Source organism: Pagrus pagrus, assembly GCF_965226575.1.
Source record: "Pagrus pagrus genome assembly, chromosome: 2".
In the NCBI taxonomy this organism is placed as follows: Eukaryota; Metazoa; Chordata; class Actinopteri; order Spariformes; family Sparidae; genus Pagrus; species Pagrus pagrus.
In genome coordinates, this window is record NC_140186.1 from 24,181,755 (window position 1) to 24,198,645 (window position 16,891).

At 39.5% G+C, this 16,891-nt stretch overlaps 1 protein-coding gene across 1 annotated transcript in view; it reads right to left on the reverse strand.

The window, feature by feature from the left end:
• LOC311250352 (complement C3-like) overlaps positions 1-16,891 on the reverse strand; it is a gene marked incomplete at both ends in the record, with an annotated part of 30,543 nt that overhangs the window by 12,578 nt on the left and 1,074 nt on the right. The window contains 22 exons of the mRNA XM_084341993.1: positions 834-923; positions 1,014-1,077; positions 1,424-1,636; positions 2,865-3,004; positions 3,245-3,333; positions 3,420-3,540; positions 3,993-4,028; positions 5,928-6,054; positions 8,431-8,586; positions 8,730-8,921; positions 9,041-9,129; positions 9,225-9,324; positions 9,464-9,610; positions 10,695-10,810; positions 12,281-12,401; positions 12,572-12,674; positions 12,850-12,937; positions 13,046-13,128; positions 14,605-14,693; positions 15,054-15,142; positions 15,371-15,533; positions 15,686-15,881. Coding sequence (XP_084198119.1) covers positions 834-923; positions 1,014-1,077; positions 1,424-1,636; positions 2,865-3,004; positions 3,245-3,333; positions 3,420-3,540; positions 3,993-4,028; positions 5,928-6,054; positions 8,431-8,586; positions 8,730-8,921; positions 9,041-9,129; positions 9,225-9,324; positions 9,464-9,610; positions 10,695-10,810; positions 12,281-12,401; positions 12,572-12,674; positions 12,850-12,937; positions 13,046-13,128; positions 14,605-14,693; positions 15,054-15,142; positions 15,371-15,533; positions 15,686-15,881 — 2,612 coding nt within the window. The remainder of the gene's footprint in view (positions 1-833; positions 924-1,013; positions 1,078-1,423; positions 1,637-2,864; positions 3,005-3,244; positions 3,334-3,419; positions 3,541-3,992; positions 4,029-5,927; positions 6,055-8,430; positions 8,587-8,729; positions 8,922-9,040; positions 9,130-9,224; positions 9,325-9,463; positions 9,611-10,694; positions 10,811-12,280; positions 12,402-12,571; positions 12,675-12,849; positions 12,938-13,045; positions 13,129-14,604; positions 14,694-15,053; positions 15,143-15,370; positions 15,534-15,685; positions 15,882-16,891) is intronic.

Genomic DNA, 16,891 nt, shown 5'->3' on the forward strand with positions numbered 1-16,891 from the left:
GTGGAAGCACAAATGCAGGTACAATCTGTTTCTTTGGATTTGCATGGGCTGATGTGTTCCCTTCGCCACACAGCTCTGCCCACTAACTTGAGAAGCTCCTGTCTCTGTTTGCCTGTAGACCACAATAGCCTTCAGTGTTGCTGGGGTTTTACTCGTGATGCATGACCAATCCGACTCGTTTACAAAGCAAAGGGAACATGTTCGGTGACGTAAGATCAACAGGCGTCATAGAGCGCGATAAATCTGCCTTATTTTATTTAGAAAAAACACGTTATTTTATACATAACATGTAGAAAAATCTATATATTATATTGACAGCTCTAGTTTTTGATGTTTAAAATGCTTAATATTGTGGTGGTTAATGTTTGATTTTGTTGAAAAAGGGCCTTTATGAAACTTTTGACAACATGATCAACAAAAGTAGTAGAATTTGATGTACTGCAGTTTAATTATATTTTTTTAGAAACCATATGCTATTTTTTTACTTCATTAATCAGTCTTTCTGCTGTCTCTGGGTAATAATGCATTTTACTAAATTTATACCCAGTATTGTCCTTGTCTGTATCTACAGCTGACATGGTCATTTTACTGAGATCTGTGACAAACACTTCTTCACCGGCAGTTACAAACATATCAGTGACCATAAAAAGAGTCTTGGAGCAACATCTGCTTCAACGTTTGATTACCTGGTGTGGACCTGATTCATGTTTACGATGCTAGTCAGCTAAACATGCTAAATGATCATGTCATATTGCTAATCATTCCACTGCGTTAAACTGCTCCGCTGTAAGCTACATGATGAGATTAGTTTCAAGCATGTCTCTTGTTCTCACCTGTCACAGAGATCATTGTGCTAGCAGGTGAGTTTGGAATCAAATCTCTCAGAGGAATTTCACTGTTGATAATTACCTCCTGTTTACCGCCTAAAGGGAGAGACAGGTGGCAAATTAGGGATGAACAAATAAAAACATTACAATTTTTGCTTGTTACAGCGACTTCAATAGCACACTTACCCACACCTCTATTAGCAGGGTCTAGTGTTATAATCTTTGGGGCTTTTATCAGGACACCTTCAGGCTAAAAAAACAGCAGTTAATAAACACATCAGGAATAATTTATAAGTAAACTTGTGTGACAAAAAACAATGAGGCATGCATGTTAAAATACTTCTCACTCAGTTTTTTTTTATCTCTCTGAAATACTTGATATACACACACAAAAACTGAGACAAGCATCAAATAATTATCATTTTCAACCTTGAATTCTCATCAGTCTGATGTTGCAGCTGGCTTAAAACAGCCACACATGCATGCAAATCAGAAAGTTAAAGGTCTGAGATGGAAATGTAAAGTTTAAATCATGTACTATTTTATTGTTAATCTTGAACGCAATAAGATAACATTTCAGAGAGTGTTTCTCTTACCACCACCCTCAGTGTCTTCATGATCCCATCACTGAGTGAAGAGTTTTTAACAGCTGCTTTGACCTCTATGTGGTATTGTCCTTGCTTCATGGGAATAATGATGAAAGGTACAGATCGTGTAGTTTGGGGCTCAACTTTGACTTCCTGACGATACTTCCCACGCTTAGAAGCTGAACTGCACACATCTACCTCCTCTAACAGATCCACACGCACCTTGAAACAGGTCAAGATGGAAAAAGAAAGAGACTGACATTTAGATGTTGACAAATTAAAAGAAAAATAAATGAGGAGATAATTAAAAAGATGATGTTTCCAAGGTGCATGGGGTCACTGAATGGTTCAGATTGTTAATACTGATATATATATTATCAGAGAGAGTGGGAGGGAGGGAAAGAAACAGAGGGTGCTGGAAAAATACTGCCCTCCACCTGTCGTGTGTATTCTTTTCATGCCTGTGATCTATTCTACAGATACAGACTTTGAAACTGTAGTGAAACACATGAGTGTTGTAAAAAAACAAACAGGCGGGAATCTCTAGATTCTCGCTGCTTACATGAGCACTGAAATAAAAAGCGAGACGTTCCACCACGCTCACGCACTGCACATGCAGGATTTGTGTTCAGCCCATGAGACTTGCATGAGCCGCGCTGCTCACGTGGGCTGTGTGGCTACTCAAACCTGTTTACATGGGTGCCAAGAGGAAAAGCAAGATGTCCCACCACGCACAAATGGTTTGACATGAGTAATCTAATACTGCTTTCAGTCATTAGTGGCTGCAGACAGACAGAGGTGGACTTGTTGCTGTTGAATAGTCAGTGATATTAGCATACTTGCTAAGTGATATGTCTCTGTTTTTGCACTTGCTTGATGTTTGGCTGTGTTAGCAAAGTTGTAAACCCGCTGGTTTTTCATCATAAGCTCATTTCGACAGAGGTTTTGGTAGAATGGTTTAGCCAGGTGTTAATGTCTCTGGTTCAGCTTATGTTAGCTTGACGTGCTGTTACTGTTCTGAGTTGTGTGCAAACTTGACTGACTTGACTGCTGCACTCCAAAAATGCCTCAGCATGCATATTAACTTCAAGACACAAGTTTTCAAGACAACATCGTTGTGACGTGCCAAGTCTTGTTTGTAGTTAGCAATAAATTATATCTGGCAAATTGTTGCAGAAACCTGGGATTTGTACTTATGACAGCTGTGTTGCACTCAAACAGTGGAGGGCGTCAAATTGCACAAAATACAGATTACTACATAATGTTGCTTTAAGCTCCATACTTAATGTAAAATATGACAGGGATCTTGATGTTCTTCTCTTACTCTTCGAGAGAGTACAATAAAGCATATTTTCTAAAAAGTTGAATTATTCCACTAATGGGAAAATTGCGAGTATACATTTGCAAGGCAGTATTTTAATAGTAAACCCTGCCATCTGTCCTGACTCACAGTGATATAATCTGGGCTGTAGTTATGGAGGATAGCCTTAATTTCCAGCTGCTCTCCCCGGACAGCAGAGTACGGCAGTTTGAGATCAATGAAGAATTCCTTCCGCACAATGACCTCGAATGGATCAGCCACACAGATACCTTCAAGTCAAAAAGAAACATGCAATTAACCAAATTGAAAAGAAAGATGGGAAATGAAAGGTAGAGTGGAGAAGTGAGGTGAAAAAACAATGTAACAAGTGTTTAAAATGCCCAAAGAGCAGAATCCTCCTCCAGAACCTGACACATTGTTAACTGTGTGCCTTATACGCCCTTATAACCTCACCAATGTAAAGACGAAGAAAGAAAAAGTCAAGTCGTGCAGAGAAACAGGATCCTCACCGTGAGTTCTTGACAGGCTAATGCCAATGAACTGCCAGGTTGTGATTGAGTCTTGCAAACGAACAATTTTTTCAAATGATGTGGTTTCACTGAAATAAGGAAAAATGTAAACACTTTGAGAGGCAAAAGGTAGGTTATCTGTGTATTTTTTGTGTGTATATTTCTATTGACTCACCAGTTTGGTGTTTGTCGAGGGCAAGCAGGCAGCTTGATATCTGACCACAGCCAACTTTCAGGGAAGTGGGTGCGAGAGAGAATTTCATCCCTGTCCATGTAACTGTTGTCATCCTCCTCAGCTACAGTGTCATTAAAAAGGTTACAATTTAGATTTTAGGAAAATTACAGTAAATAAAAAAAATTAAAAAAGCTTTTGGTAAAGAAATTGAGTTCAACAAATGTTCCTGACATTTGTAGATGATGGCAAGACTGCCAACACAATCAACAACTATTTGCCGACAATAAATGGTTTTGAGCAAAGGAATCAGGTTTAAACAGTCTGACCAGAACACAGTCACAACAGCTGAGAGCTGATGTAGCTGTTTTCATTTAGAAATATACATGTTTTCTGTTTGTACAAAAATTTAAATTACACTACAAGATAGCTTCACCTGCTTCCACATACCATAACACAGACATATAGTTTAAAAGTCAGATATCCAAGAAACATTTTGGAGAGCATGAAATGTCACACAGAAGTTTAGGGAATATGTTACAGAATATATTTGGTCATTTAAGCCATGATTTTTACCTCGTTTCTTCCTGCCGGGGGCTTGACACTTCAACTCTGGAAATGTAAAACAGACAAAGTCTTAAACAGAGGAGGGGTAATTTGACACAGTAGACACCAGTGGACTAGAAGGGCAGGGGCCAAAAAAATTAAAAGGGCAGCAGCTGTATGCAGTGGGGCACCAGCACACAGAAAGGGTACTGGAAGGGCACTTTATCATGTTTTATCTACCATCGGGGCATCTAAGAGGGCACCTTTGCTGCGTTTTTTCTGCCCCGAGTCCACCAGTGGTAGACACAGTAAGGCCTCTGTGTCCATACAATATATATTTATTGTAATTGTACTGGCAAACCAATGGCTGCTCTTTTTAGGGAAGTTGCAACATTTTTATGTGGTCATTACACTGATGAAAATGTTTGATTCTGCTTTCTTTGAGGCTGTTTCTCTATGATTTGCAGGTTTGGCAGTCTTAAGTCTTAAAAATAAGAACTAACTGTTAAAAACTGTGCACTGTGGCTATGTGCCAAGAATGGCAGATGTAAGGAACATACAGTCAATACCACTCCCCAAAGACACCATGAGCAGAAGCACTTTTGACATGAGTGATGACATCAAATGCCAACTCATGGACTACTTTGACATACAGCTGGATGAGTTGAATGTCGCTTCATTGTTAGTTTCAGTAAGATACTGCAGTAACAGTAATCCTCACAATCTACCATTTCGCAAAGAGCTATCCACAAATGGTAAATAATGTAATGCGCTGCCTTGTGTGGTCTGGATTGGAAACACTGTACAGGTGTTAACACAATGACAGGAATACATCATGATGTTGTCACACAGATCCAAGAGAGGGTGCAAGACAGAAGTGCACTGTTTCTTAGCTCGGGAAGTCCAGCAAAAAGCTGGAGAAAGGTCACCAGGACTGCATGAAATTATGAATATAACTGTGAAAACAGCTTACTATATTGAAAAAAATGTACTCAACTCCAGATATTCGCTGCTCTGTCTGAAAGACTTGATGCCGTTAATTTGCAGCACTTATGTCACAGTGAAGTAAGGTGTAAGGTAAACTGAGGAAAGAGGTTCACATAATGAATAACTTCCAGCATCACATCACCACTTTTACGACAGCATTTAAAAAAAAATATTTCTAAACTGAGGGGCTTCCTGTCCCAGTCTGACTCTGGTTGGATTCATCGCAAGCAGACTCACTGTGAAGCCATTTTTGTCGCAACTAGGAAAACAGAACAGATTACACCTGTGCTCCAAACATGACACTGCCATTACAGTAGAGACTTGATTTCAAACTATTACTACGTTAAACTTCAAACTAAGTGGTACGGCTCCTAAATATTTAAGTTTTTATTTCATTTTAATAAATATTTTTATGACATGCCTTTCTACGTACAGCCCAATCAGATCCCTCAGATTATTAAGCATGTCTCCTGAATGTGACTTGATTTAAAACCACAGTAAACCAGGTGAAGGTCCATTTCTCTACGGTGCTGCTTGATGACCTGAGATATGCTGCAAGTGTATCCTCTTTACAAGCAGACTTTTCCGACATGCACACTCAAACTGTTGGTCTGACCCGATGAAGATCCAAGAGGGAAAGAAATGTTGTCTTCGTGAGACTTTTTATTAGATTTCATTAGACAGTTTTCCTGGTTGCACCTACGTGATGTGCTTGTATCCAACATGCTCTTCTTCAACTCTATTTGTCAACAACTTTATTCTGAATTATGACATTTTTTTCACAAAGTAGCATATTTTTAAACTACAGTTCCTTCAGACAAATGTACACATGATCATTATAAATGCCAGTACAGTGTGATGTCTTTAACCTGTATTTTTGTTTATTTTGTCTGAAAATGTTGTAACTGTAAAATAATTAAAATACGTAAATATGGCCAGTGACTAAAGCACATTCAGTTGTGTGTACTGTAGTGTCACCTTGTCTGTAGGGAGTCCCAGAGGCAGTGGACTCAAACAACAGCCCAGCATCGTAGAACACACTCATGCTGTCCCTCCCTCCACCTGGTGTGCAGCCCGTGTCGGACTTCTCTACAATGTCCCACACCTGAAAGGAACGATTTTTAAAAATTTTTCTTTATTTAAATTTCAATGTCAATAACATTGAACATCAGACATTGTTGAACATTCCTTGGCAAAGGGCTTTTCATTCTGTTCATCTTTTTCAAGAGCATCTTGTTGAAAGCTTAGGTCTTTAGATACATCATAACCGGAGTCCATCTTTGTAGAAAAATGTCCATTTTCATTTGCAGTTTTGCTGTCACGTACTACATTATATAGATTTCAGTCTCTGAGTCCATTGGATTCTTGTTGGCGAAGGTGCTTTCCTCCAGTTTACCATTATAATTTTTCTTGCAATCAATGAGTATACGCAATATTTACTTCTGATCTTTTCCTGTTACATTTTCTGGAGGTACTCTGAGTACAAGCAACATAGAATCCACTGGAATGGCAATGTTTATTATCTTATCAATCTCCCCCTTTATTTCCTGACAATATCTCTGTAATACATTGATTGATTGATTGATTGATTGATTGATTGAATCCTTTATTTATTCAGCAAGCTCTCTTTTCCAATGACGTCCTGATTACAAAACACATGAATAAACTTACACAATATGATCATAATTCACAATTATTATTCAGACTGCAGAACATTGAACAATAGGCATTTGAAACTATCCAAAGAAATAAGACGATCTAGTTCAAGAACACGCTGTAAGTCATTCTATTTCTGAGGGGCACAGACCTGAAAAGCAGTCTTTCCCAATTCGGTTCTTACATTGGGATGTTTAAAATCGAGTGAACGAGTGAACGAGTGTGCAAGTTACAAGTTCTGAATGAGATTAAACTGGTAAGATAGACAGGTAAAACATGCAGCAAGGCCTTGTAGATAAAAATCATGCAGTGCTGTTCCCTCCTTACAGATAAAGATGGCCATCCAACTTTGTCATAAAGAACACAGTGATGAATTCTAAACCCATCACCTGTAAGAAAACGGAGTGCAGAATGAAACACTGCATCAAGGGGCTTCAATGTTGAGAGAGCAGCATGCATGTAAATCACATCCCCATAATCTAGAGTAGGTAAAAAAGTGGCCTGAACAAGTCGTTTTCTACAATTTAAAGTAAAACAAGCTCTTTTACGATAAAATAATGATAATTTACTCTTTAGTTTTTTAGTTAGTTCGGAGACATGAATTTTAAAAGACAGCTTATCATCTATCCAGATGCCCAGATATTTGTAATTAGAAACCCCTTTCAATAGGAGTCCCATTCAATGTAGATATACTACTGTCTTAAGTAATAATTTAAGGTCAAACAGAGGTTGCTCTATAATATGAAATTAAGACTGTAGGTTTTTAAGAGCTAGATCAGCAGAGGGGGCGACTGAATAGATGATAGTGTCATCGGCATACTGATGAATTGTACTATTTGCTATGCCAATACTAAAATCATTAATATAAAGAGTAAATAAAATAGGGCCTAAGATGGATACTTGAGGAACCCCTTTTAATGCACTTAAAAAATTTGATTGATAACCATCGGCTAGCACGGCATGTGAATGATATCCCGTCATCCCACAATTCCTCCAACAAAGTGGAGATACTAAATCTTTATAAAATGTTGAAAGTATCAGTGGAGTCCTGAAAAATCACATTTTTGTCTTCCAATCAAATTCTTTCCATAGATTAGTGTTGATGCCTTTGTGACTATTCATACACATGCCCTCCCAGGTCCTGCCTTCAATTATCACATTTACTTCTACCTCCCATTTTTCTTTTACATTGAAGGTATTTTCTGCCATGTTGGCCAGTAACATCCTATTTATATGTGAGACATGATTCTAAGTTTGCAGATGTTATTCCGTTACCATGATAAAATATTGTTCGATACCTGCTGGGTCTTGGTTTATTATTTTCACCAAGTCTGTGATTTCAAATTTTACACATATCAATTATCTATATCTTTCCTGTTCACCTGTGTTTTGTTTGTTACTTAGCCCTGTCTAGTTAAGCCTGTGTTTCTCCTGTTCTATTTTACTCACATCAGTACAGTCTCCTGTGTTCTAAGAGCATCTTTGGTTTGTACTTTATTTAGTTTTTTTTAATTTTTGTTGCCTTTTGTTGCTGTTTTTTTATGTTTGGACTTTCTATTTTGGATTTTGACTTTGGTCGAAGTCCAAACTTTGAAGAGTGCTTTTAATTCATTGCCCTGTCCTGAGTGTCTTGTATTTGGGTACTCACTATTTTTGCTACAGGTAACAACCTGGAGAAAAACTAACACAAAGGGAGAGCATGCTAGCTCTACACAGAAAGGCTCCATGGAGCTGTCAGATTCAAACCACACTGTCACATCAGTCTCAGTAACACTGAAGGCTTAAATTAACATTCTTTCAAAAATTTTAAAAGAAAGGAAATTGCCTTTTTCTGAGTGAGGCGGTGCTCTTTGTTGAGGACATAGACGCCTTTATCAACTGCCACCAGTCCCACTGTGGCCGCTGGGTCTCCTGTGATCTTCAGATGAAATAACCTGCGAGGTTCATATGATGGAGCAGGTCTGGATGATTCCAGCTTCAACTACATAAGGGAGGAAGACCTGATTTGTATTCAATCAAGCAGTTACATTAAATTAATTATATGCACCTTCAGTTTTATCAATTTGTGTTTGGGTGTCCCACTTAATTAGTTCAACTCTGCAACATCAGTATTGTGTGTCTCACCGAGCCCATGCAGGGGTCCTTGACATCCACCCAAACAGAGTCTGACACCACTTCATTGTCATCTGTATGGTAGTAGGCTATGATGCGAAACGATGGCAGCATTTCTTTGGTAATTAGAACTGTCCTGGAAACCACTACTTGGCCTCTTGTTTTATAGCGAGAATATTTCACCAGTTGACCTCTGCTCAGGATCTGGGGACACCAGCACTTATCAAATATGAGTGTAAATACAACACAGACTGCTGAAAGCAACACAAACACTCAATCATGTGCACAAATGTACAAATACACAGGTGCAAAACATCTCTCACCAGGTATGTGATGTCAGTTTGTGGCTGTCTGTTAAGCATGAAGTTGACCTTCAGGTTTTCTCCTAATCTGACTTCAGCTGCATCCACACCTGAAATAAAATTAATTAATTAATTTCCAGACCTTCTGGGGTTCTTATGCATGGTGACTGACTACCATCTGATATGATTTCAGGATGTTCCTCACCTATGTGGATGTAATTGTTGCTTTTAGTGGTATATGGGAGGGCTGTCATGGTGGCCGATGCTTGCCTCTCATGTGTAATACGAGGATCACTGGTCTTTGCCTGCAAATAAATGCACACAGTAAATCATACGCACAAGGTATATAAACGTGAGAAAACGTGTTTTTCATAATATGGGACCTTTATGATTAATTTGTCAAATGCGCTGTAATGCATAAATGGTAAAAAAATTCAGACGTACAGTGATCGTCAGGCTGTCAGTCCTTGGCTCTGAATTGATGGTAATCCTAGTTATGCCATTGGCTGCAGTGAAGCCCATCTCCTGGCCTGGATCAACCACCACTGCAACACCTTGTGCAGGAGTTTCATCAGGATTCACAACTTCAACCTGCCATCACATACACAAACAGCTGAACAATCAGAAAACATCTAATTAAATCTGTCTTATAAAAACAAACTGAAAGGTCCCATTTAGAAGAAAAGTTGATTTTTGAGTCTCATGTCCTACCGTCAAAAACTGACGCTTTGAGATGGCAGCCAACCCGACCTAGTGTATATTCCCAAAGCGTCAGTATTGATAAGTTTGGAATGAGACTCATAAATCAACGTTCTTACAACTCAGTCCTTTAAAGTCACCATGAAATGGCTAATAGAAGCGCAGAATGTACGTCACACCACACTCTACCCACTAAACACGGAGCCTCTGACACTGGCCCTGCCGCAGCTGACAGCTCCCAGCGGACATGACCGAACTGGGACAGAACGACACAGCCTCCCAGATGGGCACCAGTATGACAACGGGAATATAGCACCGAGGTGGTTTTCTTGCCAGTTTTGGATCCTGGCAACCTGGGGCTGAGTCAGCAAGGACCACTTACCGAGCCAACGGCAGGTAATTACATTTAGCAGTAGTTAGCACTTACTTTAGCAACAAAAAGATGATGTCTGTCTCCCGAAAAACTTATTCAATCACCTCGGTACTCCAACTAACAAGTATTTTCTCCATAAAATGACCCAGTTTCACCCAAATCATTGAATAAAGTTATATAGTTTACCTAATCTCCCCTTGGGGATTAATAAAGTTATCTATCTATCTATCTAAGTTTTGTTTTTGTATAGGAATCTGTCAGGAACGGTGCTGGGCAACACACTTCTCTGGCAATATTCTTCTTTTTATACATCCATGGCTTTCCTTATTAAATAAGCAAAGCGTTTTAGTCATCACCATTTTTAATGATTTTTCAGGAAGTTACAAACTTCCAATGATTTTGTCTTCATGCAAACTTTAAGAGCAATCTAATACTACCATGGAAATGTTGTAATCATCTACAAACTGCAGTAGCTGGGCAGCAATGAAGACTGAGATAATTGTCAGTAATGGGTTTTTCAAATAGCAATTGAAGAGACAGACAACTTTGTTTTCTAATCTTGTTGTCATTGTACATAAATATAAATTCAGTCAAGTACTTTACCGCTACATCAAAGACCATTCCTGGTTTGAAGTATTTGGGCGTTCCCTTAAAGAAGATGGTGTACGGTGACGTGACAATCTGGATACCTCTTAACTCTGCCTCGAACATTTCACTGCCTGTTGTGATAAAAAAAAAAAAAAACCATCACAATAATGTATTTTTAAAAAAACTGTAAAAGTAAGTTCTTTTGTGCAACATCACAGATAAAAGGCACAAACAAAACAAACTATGTCATACATTCCCCTCTGCTCCAAGCCCTAAAAAAACCCCCTGTAACTTTTATATCCATCCAACCAAAAAAAAACTCAGCAGAGATGGGGAAGATTCAAGATTCAAGATTCAAAGATTTATTTGTCACATGCAGTTGTACAAGCACAGCAGCAGCGAAATGAAATTGCAACCACTCCGTTTACTGTGCAAAAAAATAGTGCAACCAGAAAATAAAATCTAAATAAGAAAATAAAATTGAAAAAGAGAATAAAAAACTTAAATTGAAATAGAATATATATATATATAATACATATTATAAACAAGAACTAGATATAAATAAGAACTAGATATAAATAAGAGACAAAAGTATTTAAAGAAAGAACCGTGTGCAAAGTCTGTGTGTAAAGTAGCAGGGTGTGTATGCATGTGTGATATATGGTGCGTGCTGAGTGTTTGTTATGTTGTTTTATGGGAGTTTATTGTCCGAATGGCCTGAGGGAAGACGCTCCTCCTCAGATGCTCGGTCCTGTCCATGACACTGGGTAGGCGCTTGCCAGAAGGCAGCTTCACAAACAGTTCATGGTTAGGGTGGTGAATGTCCGTCATGATCCTGGTCGCTCTGGACCTGCACCGCCTGGTGTAAATGTCCTGAAGGCAGGGCAATGCAGTTCTAGTGATGCGCTCAGCACATCGGATCACTCTATGGAGAGATTTCTGGTCCTGGGCGCAGCAGTTGCCGTACCATATCCATGGAATGGAGGACATGTGAGATGGCGTCATCAGTACTCAGTACTATTAGGACGATAGGCGAACTGAAGGGGGTCCAATGATCCAGGTAGTGATGAGCTGATGAAGACTTTAATGAGTGTCTCAAAGCACTTCATCACCACAGATGTGAGAGCTACAGGGCGATAGTCATTTAAGCAGGATGGGTTGGTCTTCTAGGGTACGGGACAATAGTGGACGACTTGAAACGTGGGGACGATGGAGTGGGCCAGGGACAGGTTCTGTCAGGTTCTGAAACCCATGGTTTCTGATTGGGAAAAACTTTCACAGTTACCATGGGACAGATATCGTCTATCAGTGTGGAAATGAAGCACGTCACCACTTCCGTAAACATGTCGACGTCATCAGAGCTCGACTGCAACATGTCCCAGTCAGCGTCACTCAGCGCATCCTGAAGCGTGGCCTCTGATTGGGCGGACCAGCGTCTGATCTCTCGAGTTGCTGGAGCAACTTGCTGGAGCTTCTATTTGTATACCGGTGTATACATTTAGTAAAGGCCTTGAATCATCAAATAAGAAGCAGTAAAACAATAAATGGACTTTGTCATTAGTCATACCTAGATACAAACATAAACAGTATCTCCTTCTTACCGCTCTCTGTCAGCACATTGACAGCTACGTATATGGAGCTCCCCACCAGGTCACGGATGTTTCGGAAGGTCTGTGTGATGTGCTCTCTCCTCAGTGAGACTACTCCAATACCTCTCGCAATCTAATAGAATGAATGTAACCATCATTAATGTATTCCATTGATGAGGTCACACCAGTGACAGAGTTTGAGGTTCGTTCTCGTCATCATTTTAGTTTGTGCTTGCACAGGAAACAACACGAAACTGAAAGTCAAACACGTTGACCAATCGAGGAGCAGACTGACAGACACACCTGCACTCTCTGAAGAGAACCTGGAAAGCTCTTTTTGGTACCCTCTTGAATAATCCCAAATACCGCGTACGCCATCCCATCCACCTCTTCACCAGATAGATACCTAAAACCACAAGGACATTTTTGAGCCTACAAAGAAGTAAAACAGGACAATCAAAAACACAACAGACTAAAAGAGCCACAACACAACCTCTGAACAACATCCTCTATTTTCTCCTCCGGTCAATCTACCAGTCGAACCTGATCTCTTGAGCCACAAAACAAAAACCTTCACATACCTAGCTCTGATGTTGACGGTGAGCTCTGGACTGTCCACGTAGAAGAAGGGGCTCACAGGCGTCAGCTTCACCTCAAAACTGGGCAGCACTGAAAATTTGAAAATATTTTATTGAATGTCCAATAAAGTAAAACGTATGTGAATATAGAAGGTATATATAGGTTTTAAAAAAACAGTGCAGGTAATGAGGGACTTACCATATTCTTTGACTTCGAACTCTGCAGAGTAGCTCTGCTGTGGGTTGCTGTGGAACTTGGCCACCACCTTCCACAGTCCGGGACTAAACGCAACAACACACAACAACACATATTCCAGTAATCAAGTGAGTCATTCAAATATTCATAACATTTTGAGACTGACGGTGACACGTGAATCAGACTTCAGATGATGAATGAGCTTGAAAGCACTTGTTGTTTATACTGTCCCACAGAAAGCGGCAACACAGAAACAGTATGGTCTAGAAGAAGGGGTTAATATTGTCAGGTTGGCCAGAAAACTGTACAATAGATAGACTGGTTGTACTTTTATTGTAAGTCTTTTAAGTCTGATCATTTCAGTTCATAGATGCATTTATTTTAACATGTCTGTCTGTCAACTTAGAATTAAAGTTTATATCTAAACAGAGACGCTCTAGATTAATTAAGTAGCTATCTAGCTTATACACTTTATTTTCTTTCTTCAAAATTTCTGAATTAGATTGTGTGTTTATGGTAGAACGCTCACGTTATCTAGTTTGTAAGTTTTAAGTTACAGTGTAACCAACAAACATTTGCCTTCACCAATGCTAGCGAGCTAATAGCGCTCCCTTTTATTTCCAGTGTTGGCTAAATAGCGAGCTAGCTGTGCTTATTATTTGGCATTTCATCACAACTATAAATTGTCTTATATTATCTCAGCTAAACAAGCAAGACAGTGTAAGGATTGTAAACTTCAGTTTACTGAAATGTGCGTGGCACTGCACAGGGTTCCCTTTATGCCTTGGAGAAATAGTTACACTACAGTCGGACATGTCCCACACACTTTTAGAAGAAAAAAAAAAAAAAAAGCATCAGTCCATTCACTCGGTGCGCTTTCCAGAGCACTGCCAGTGCTCATCAAATCCAGTCCACTTTCTTATTGGGAAAATTGCCAAATTAATGAAATTCCCTACACAGCTACCTTGGCAGATCGACACGTAGCATGGAAATTAATTGTACAAACTGCAACATAAACATGTTATTTACTTTAAAGAGTTTACTTTGATTAATTTTAAATGATTTAAGGTATTATTACCAGCCAGTAATGTTTTCAGTTTGTGAGTCTGTGTGTGTGTGTGTGTCATCATGGCAAAATGCTGTCCTGGTGCCACCTATTGTCGCCGGGACTGTCACAGAAGCTGTTTGTCAGGTGGTCTGTCTTTCTGTGGACAGATTTTTGTCAGCGAAATAGTGTCATGACACCTCAAAGGTGGGATGAAAAATCAAGTCAAAATGAAGGCAGAGCTAAAAATGGGCGTGGGCTGAGCAGGTCGTTGATCTTTTTGAAGTAGGGGGCGCTGAGGCTGAGTTTGAAGATGGGTGTGGGCCGACTCATGAGTAGTGAGTACTCATGTTATAATGTAGTAATCACTAATGAGTACTCATGGGTCAGAACATGTTGACAGGGGTCGCAGCTGTTGAGATCCCATCACAAGATGATCTCTAGTTTGAATTGAATTCACCTGTTATTCGTGTTAAAAGGCCAATTCAATTTAAGTAAGATACAGCAGGCTACTCACCTGACAATTTCACCAAGTCTGTAATCTCCTGAGTGGATCCCTGATTTCAGAGAGACTAGATCAAGTGGTAAAATGATGCCTTCAGGGGTCTAGAAACAAGCAATATTGTATAAAACAGTGACCTGTACCAGCTTACAAATTAATTTAGCAAAGCAATGCTTTTATTTTGTCTGCAGTCCATGAGCCTAGTCAGTGTCTAGACATCAGCTGTGTTAAATGTGCAACTCAACCACTAGAGGGAGGCATGCATTTATTATTATAGTGAGTGGGAGGACAGGTGTTACTGAATATACACACCAAAGCTAACAGTGACACAAGGTGTGCCAGATGTGTTTCTGTTTTTCTGGTAATTTGTAGGCAAGTGACCCACTATTAAGCACTGTGATGTCATCTCATTCAGAGGTGTTTTGCTTATCAATTCTGTGCTTATTAAAGATAAAACACAATACCACAATCTCAATGGCAATAGAAGCATCCGTGTTGGTTTCCTCGTCTACAGGCTCCATGAGGGGTGTCACTGCAAACATCCTGTAAAGAACTGATAGAGAGAGAGAAAAAGCTTCATTTTGCTGGTGAGTCATGTGACTGTTTAACAACTTTCTGACTTCACTTCATTATACTTGTGTCAAAAAAACGATTCATTTTACTGTATTTTATACTGTGTTATTATTGTTATTATTATTGTTTCATTTGAAAAAATAAATAGTGTGATACATAATTTCTATTGTAATATCTTTGCTTACTAATGTAGAGACATTGAACTCACCTGTGCTTTCGGGGGTGTAGAGGGTCTTATCAGTCTGGATGAAGATGTACCCGGACTGGAAGGACGCTAAGACGACTTTCTCCAGCAGTCGGTCAGGGAACTGAGCTTGCAGGTACACATACTGCTTCATGTTGGGATCTTTACTGAAGTCACCAGCAGGGATCTGAAACACCATGCAGAGACGAAAGCAGAGCATGAGGAGCAGAGTGCGGCATTCAATATTCTAGATCGTTCGTTTGTGGTCATGATACAGTAGAAAATTAGGCTATCTTACAGTGACATATATAAAAAATACAGTAGCAGCATTTCATTTACCATTATTTGTGCGAGCTTCTGGAAGCTGTTTCCACTTGTGAGGGTCACAATTGTGGATGCCAGCCTTTTGGTTTTGGTTGGATGGTTCATCACAATGATTTCGACCCTAATGTCTGCTCCTGTGCAATCTTGACACTCCACAAAGATGTTTTCTGCTGTTCCTACCCGCAACAAGTTGGGGGCAGACATCAGCTGCCTGCAGAGCAGAGAAAGATGGAGAATAGATGTAGTCACTCTGCAGCGGACACCACATGCTGTTTAGGATTTCCAATCCAATGAAAATGTAGTCATGAAGCATGTTAAAAAAATTTAATGATTTAATGAAAGAACACGTTCTTTCTTGTTGGATGCATTAAAGGCATTTTAATCAAACACAAAATAATGAAGTGTCATGATAAAGAACTGCTTCCCAACCTTTTTTGGGTTTGCCCCCTTAAAACTTCAACTTCCCCTGACTTTTCATTGGCATGAAGGTAAATTGAGGTAAAGTGAATTTTCATTTTTGGGTGAACTTTTCCTTGGTTAGGAATGAGACATCTGCTATATTCAGACTACCCAAAACCCAAATCTGTTGTTTGGCATATCCAGATTGTCTCCATATTGATTTTGGAAACACATGAAATGCATTTTTTGCAAAGCAAGGGTTAGGGTTAACCACATTTGCAGGTGGTTTGAAATGCAATTCAAATCTGATTTCTACAGATGTGACTCTCCTGACACTCTGGCTGCTCGTATCGGATTTTAAAGTGTCTTTTGCGTCACTCGCAGCGTGGCACACAACAGCAACATCAAATCCATAAACTGTCTGCTCCGAGACTTGACTAGGGATTGTTTGGAGAGTGAGATGATTGATCATGCGTCCATGTTGGAAAAGTGTGTTACCAACACATGGAGCTACTGACACCTACAAAGTTCCCCCAGCAACCCATTCAGATATGATGGCCATGTCTGGACCCAAAAATCCAATCTGATCACTTGCAAATAACAGTGCTGACATTCGATGTGGTGATCCCTCCAAGTATTTGAAAGCAGTTGTGGAAAATAAAAGGAAGTAGGAAACACATAAGGGCAGGAACTGAAACAGCAGGTGATATTAGACTTTCAAAATAAAACAGGAAATGTAATATGCCGTGACTAGTGGGATGTTACACACCAAAATATTTAAGATTGAGAGGGACATGAATTTACATACCAAATGTCATGGTA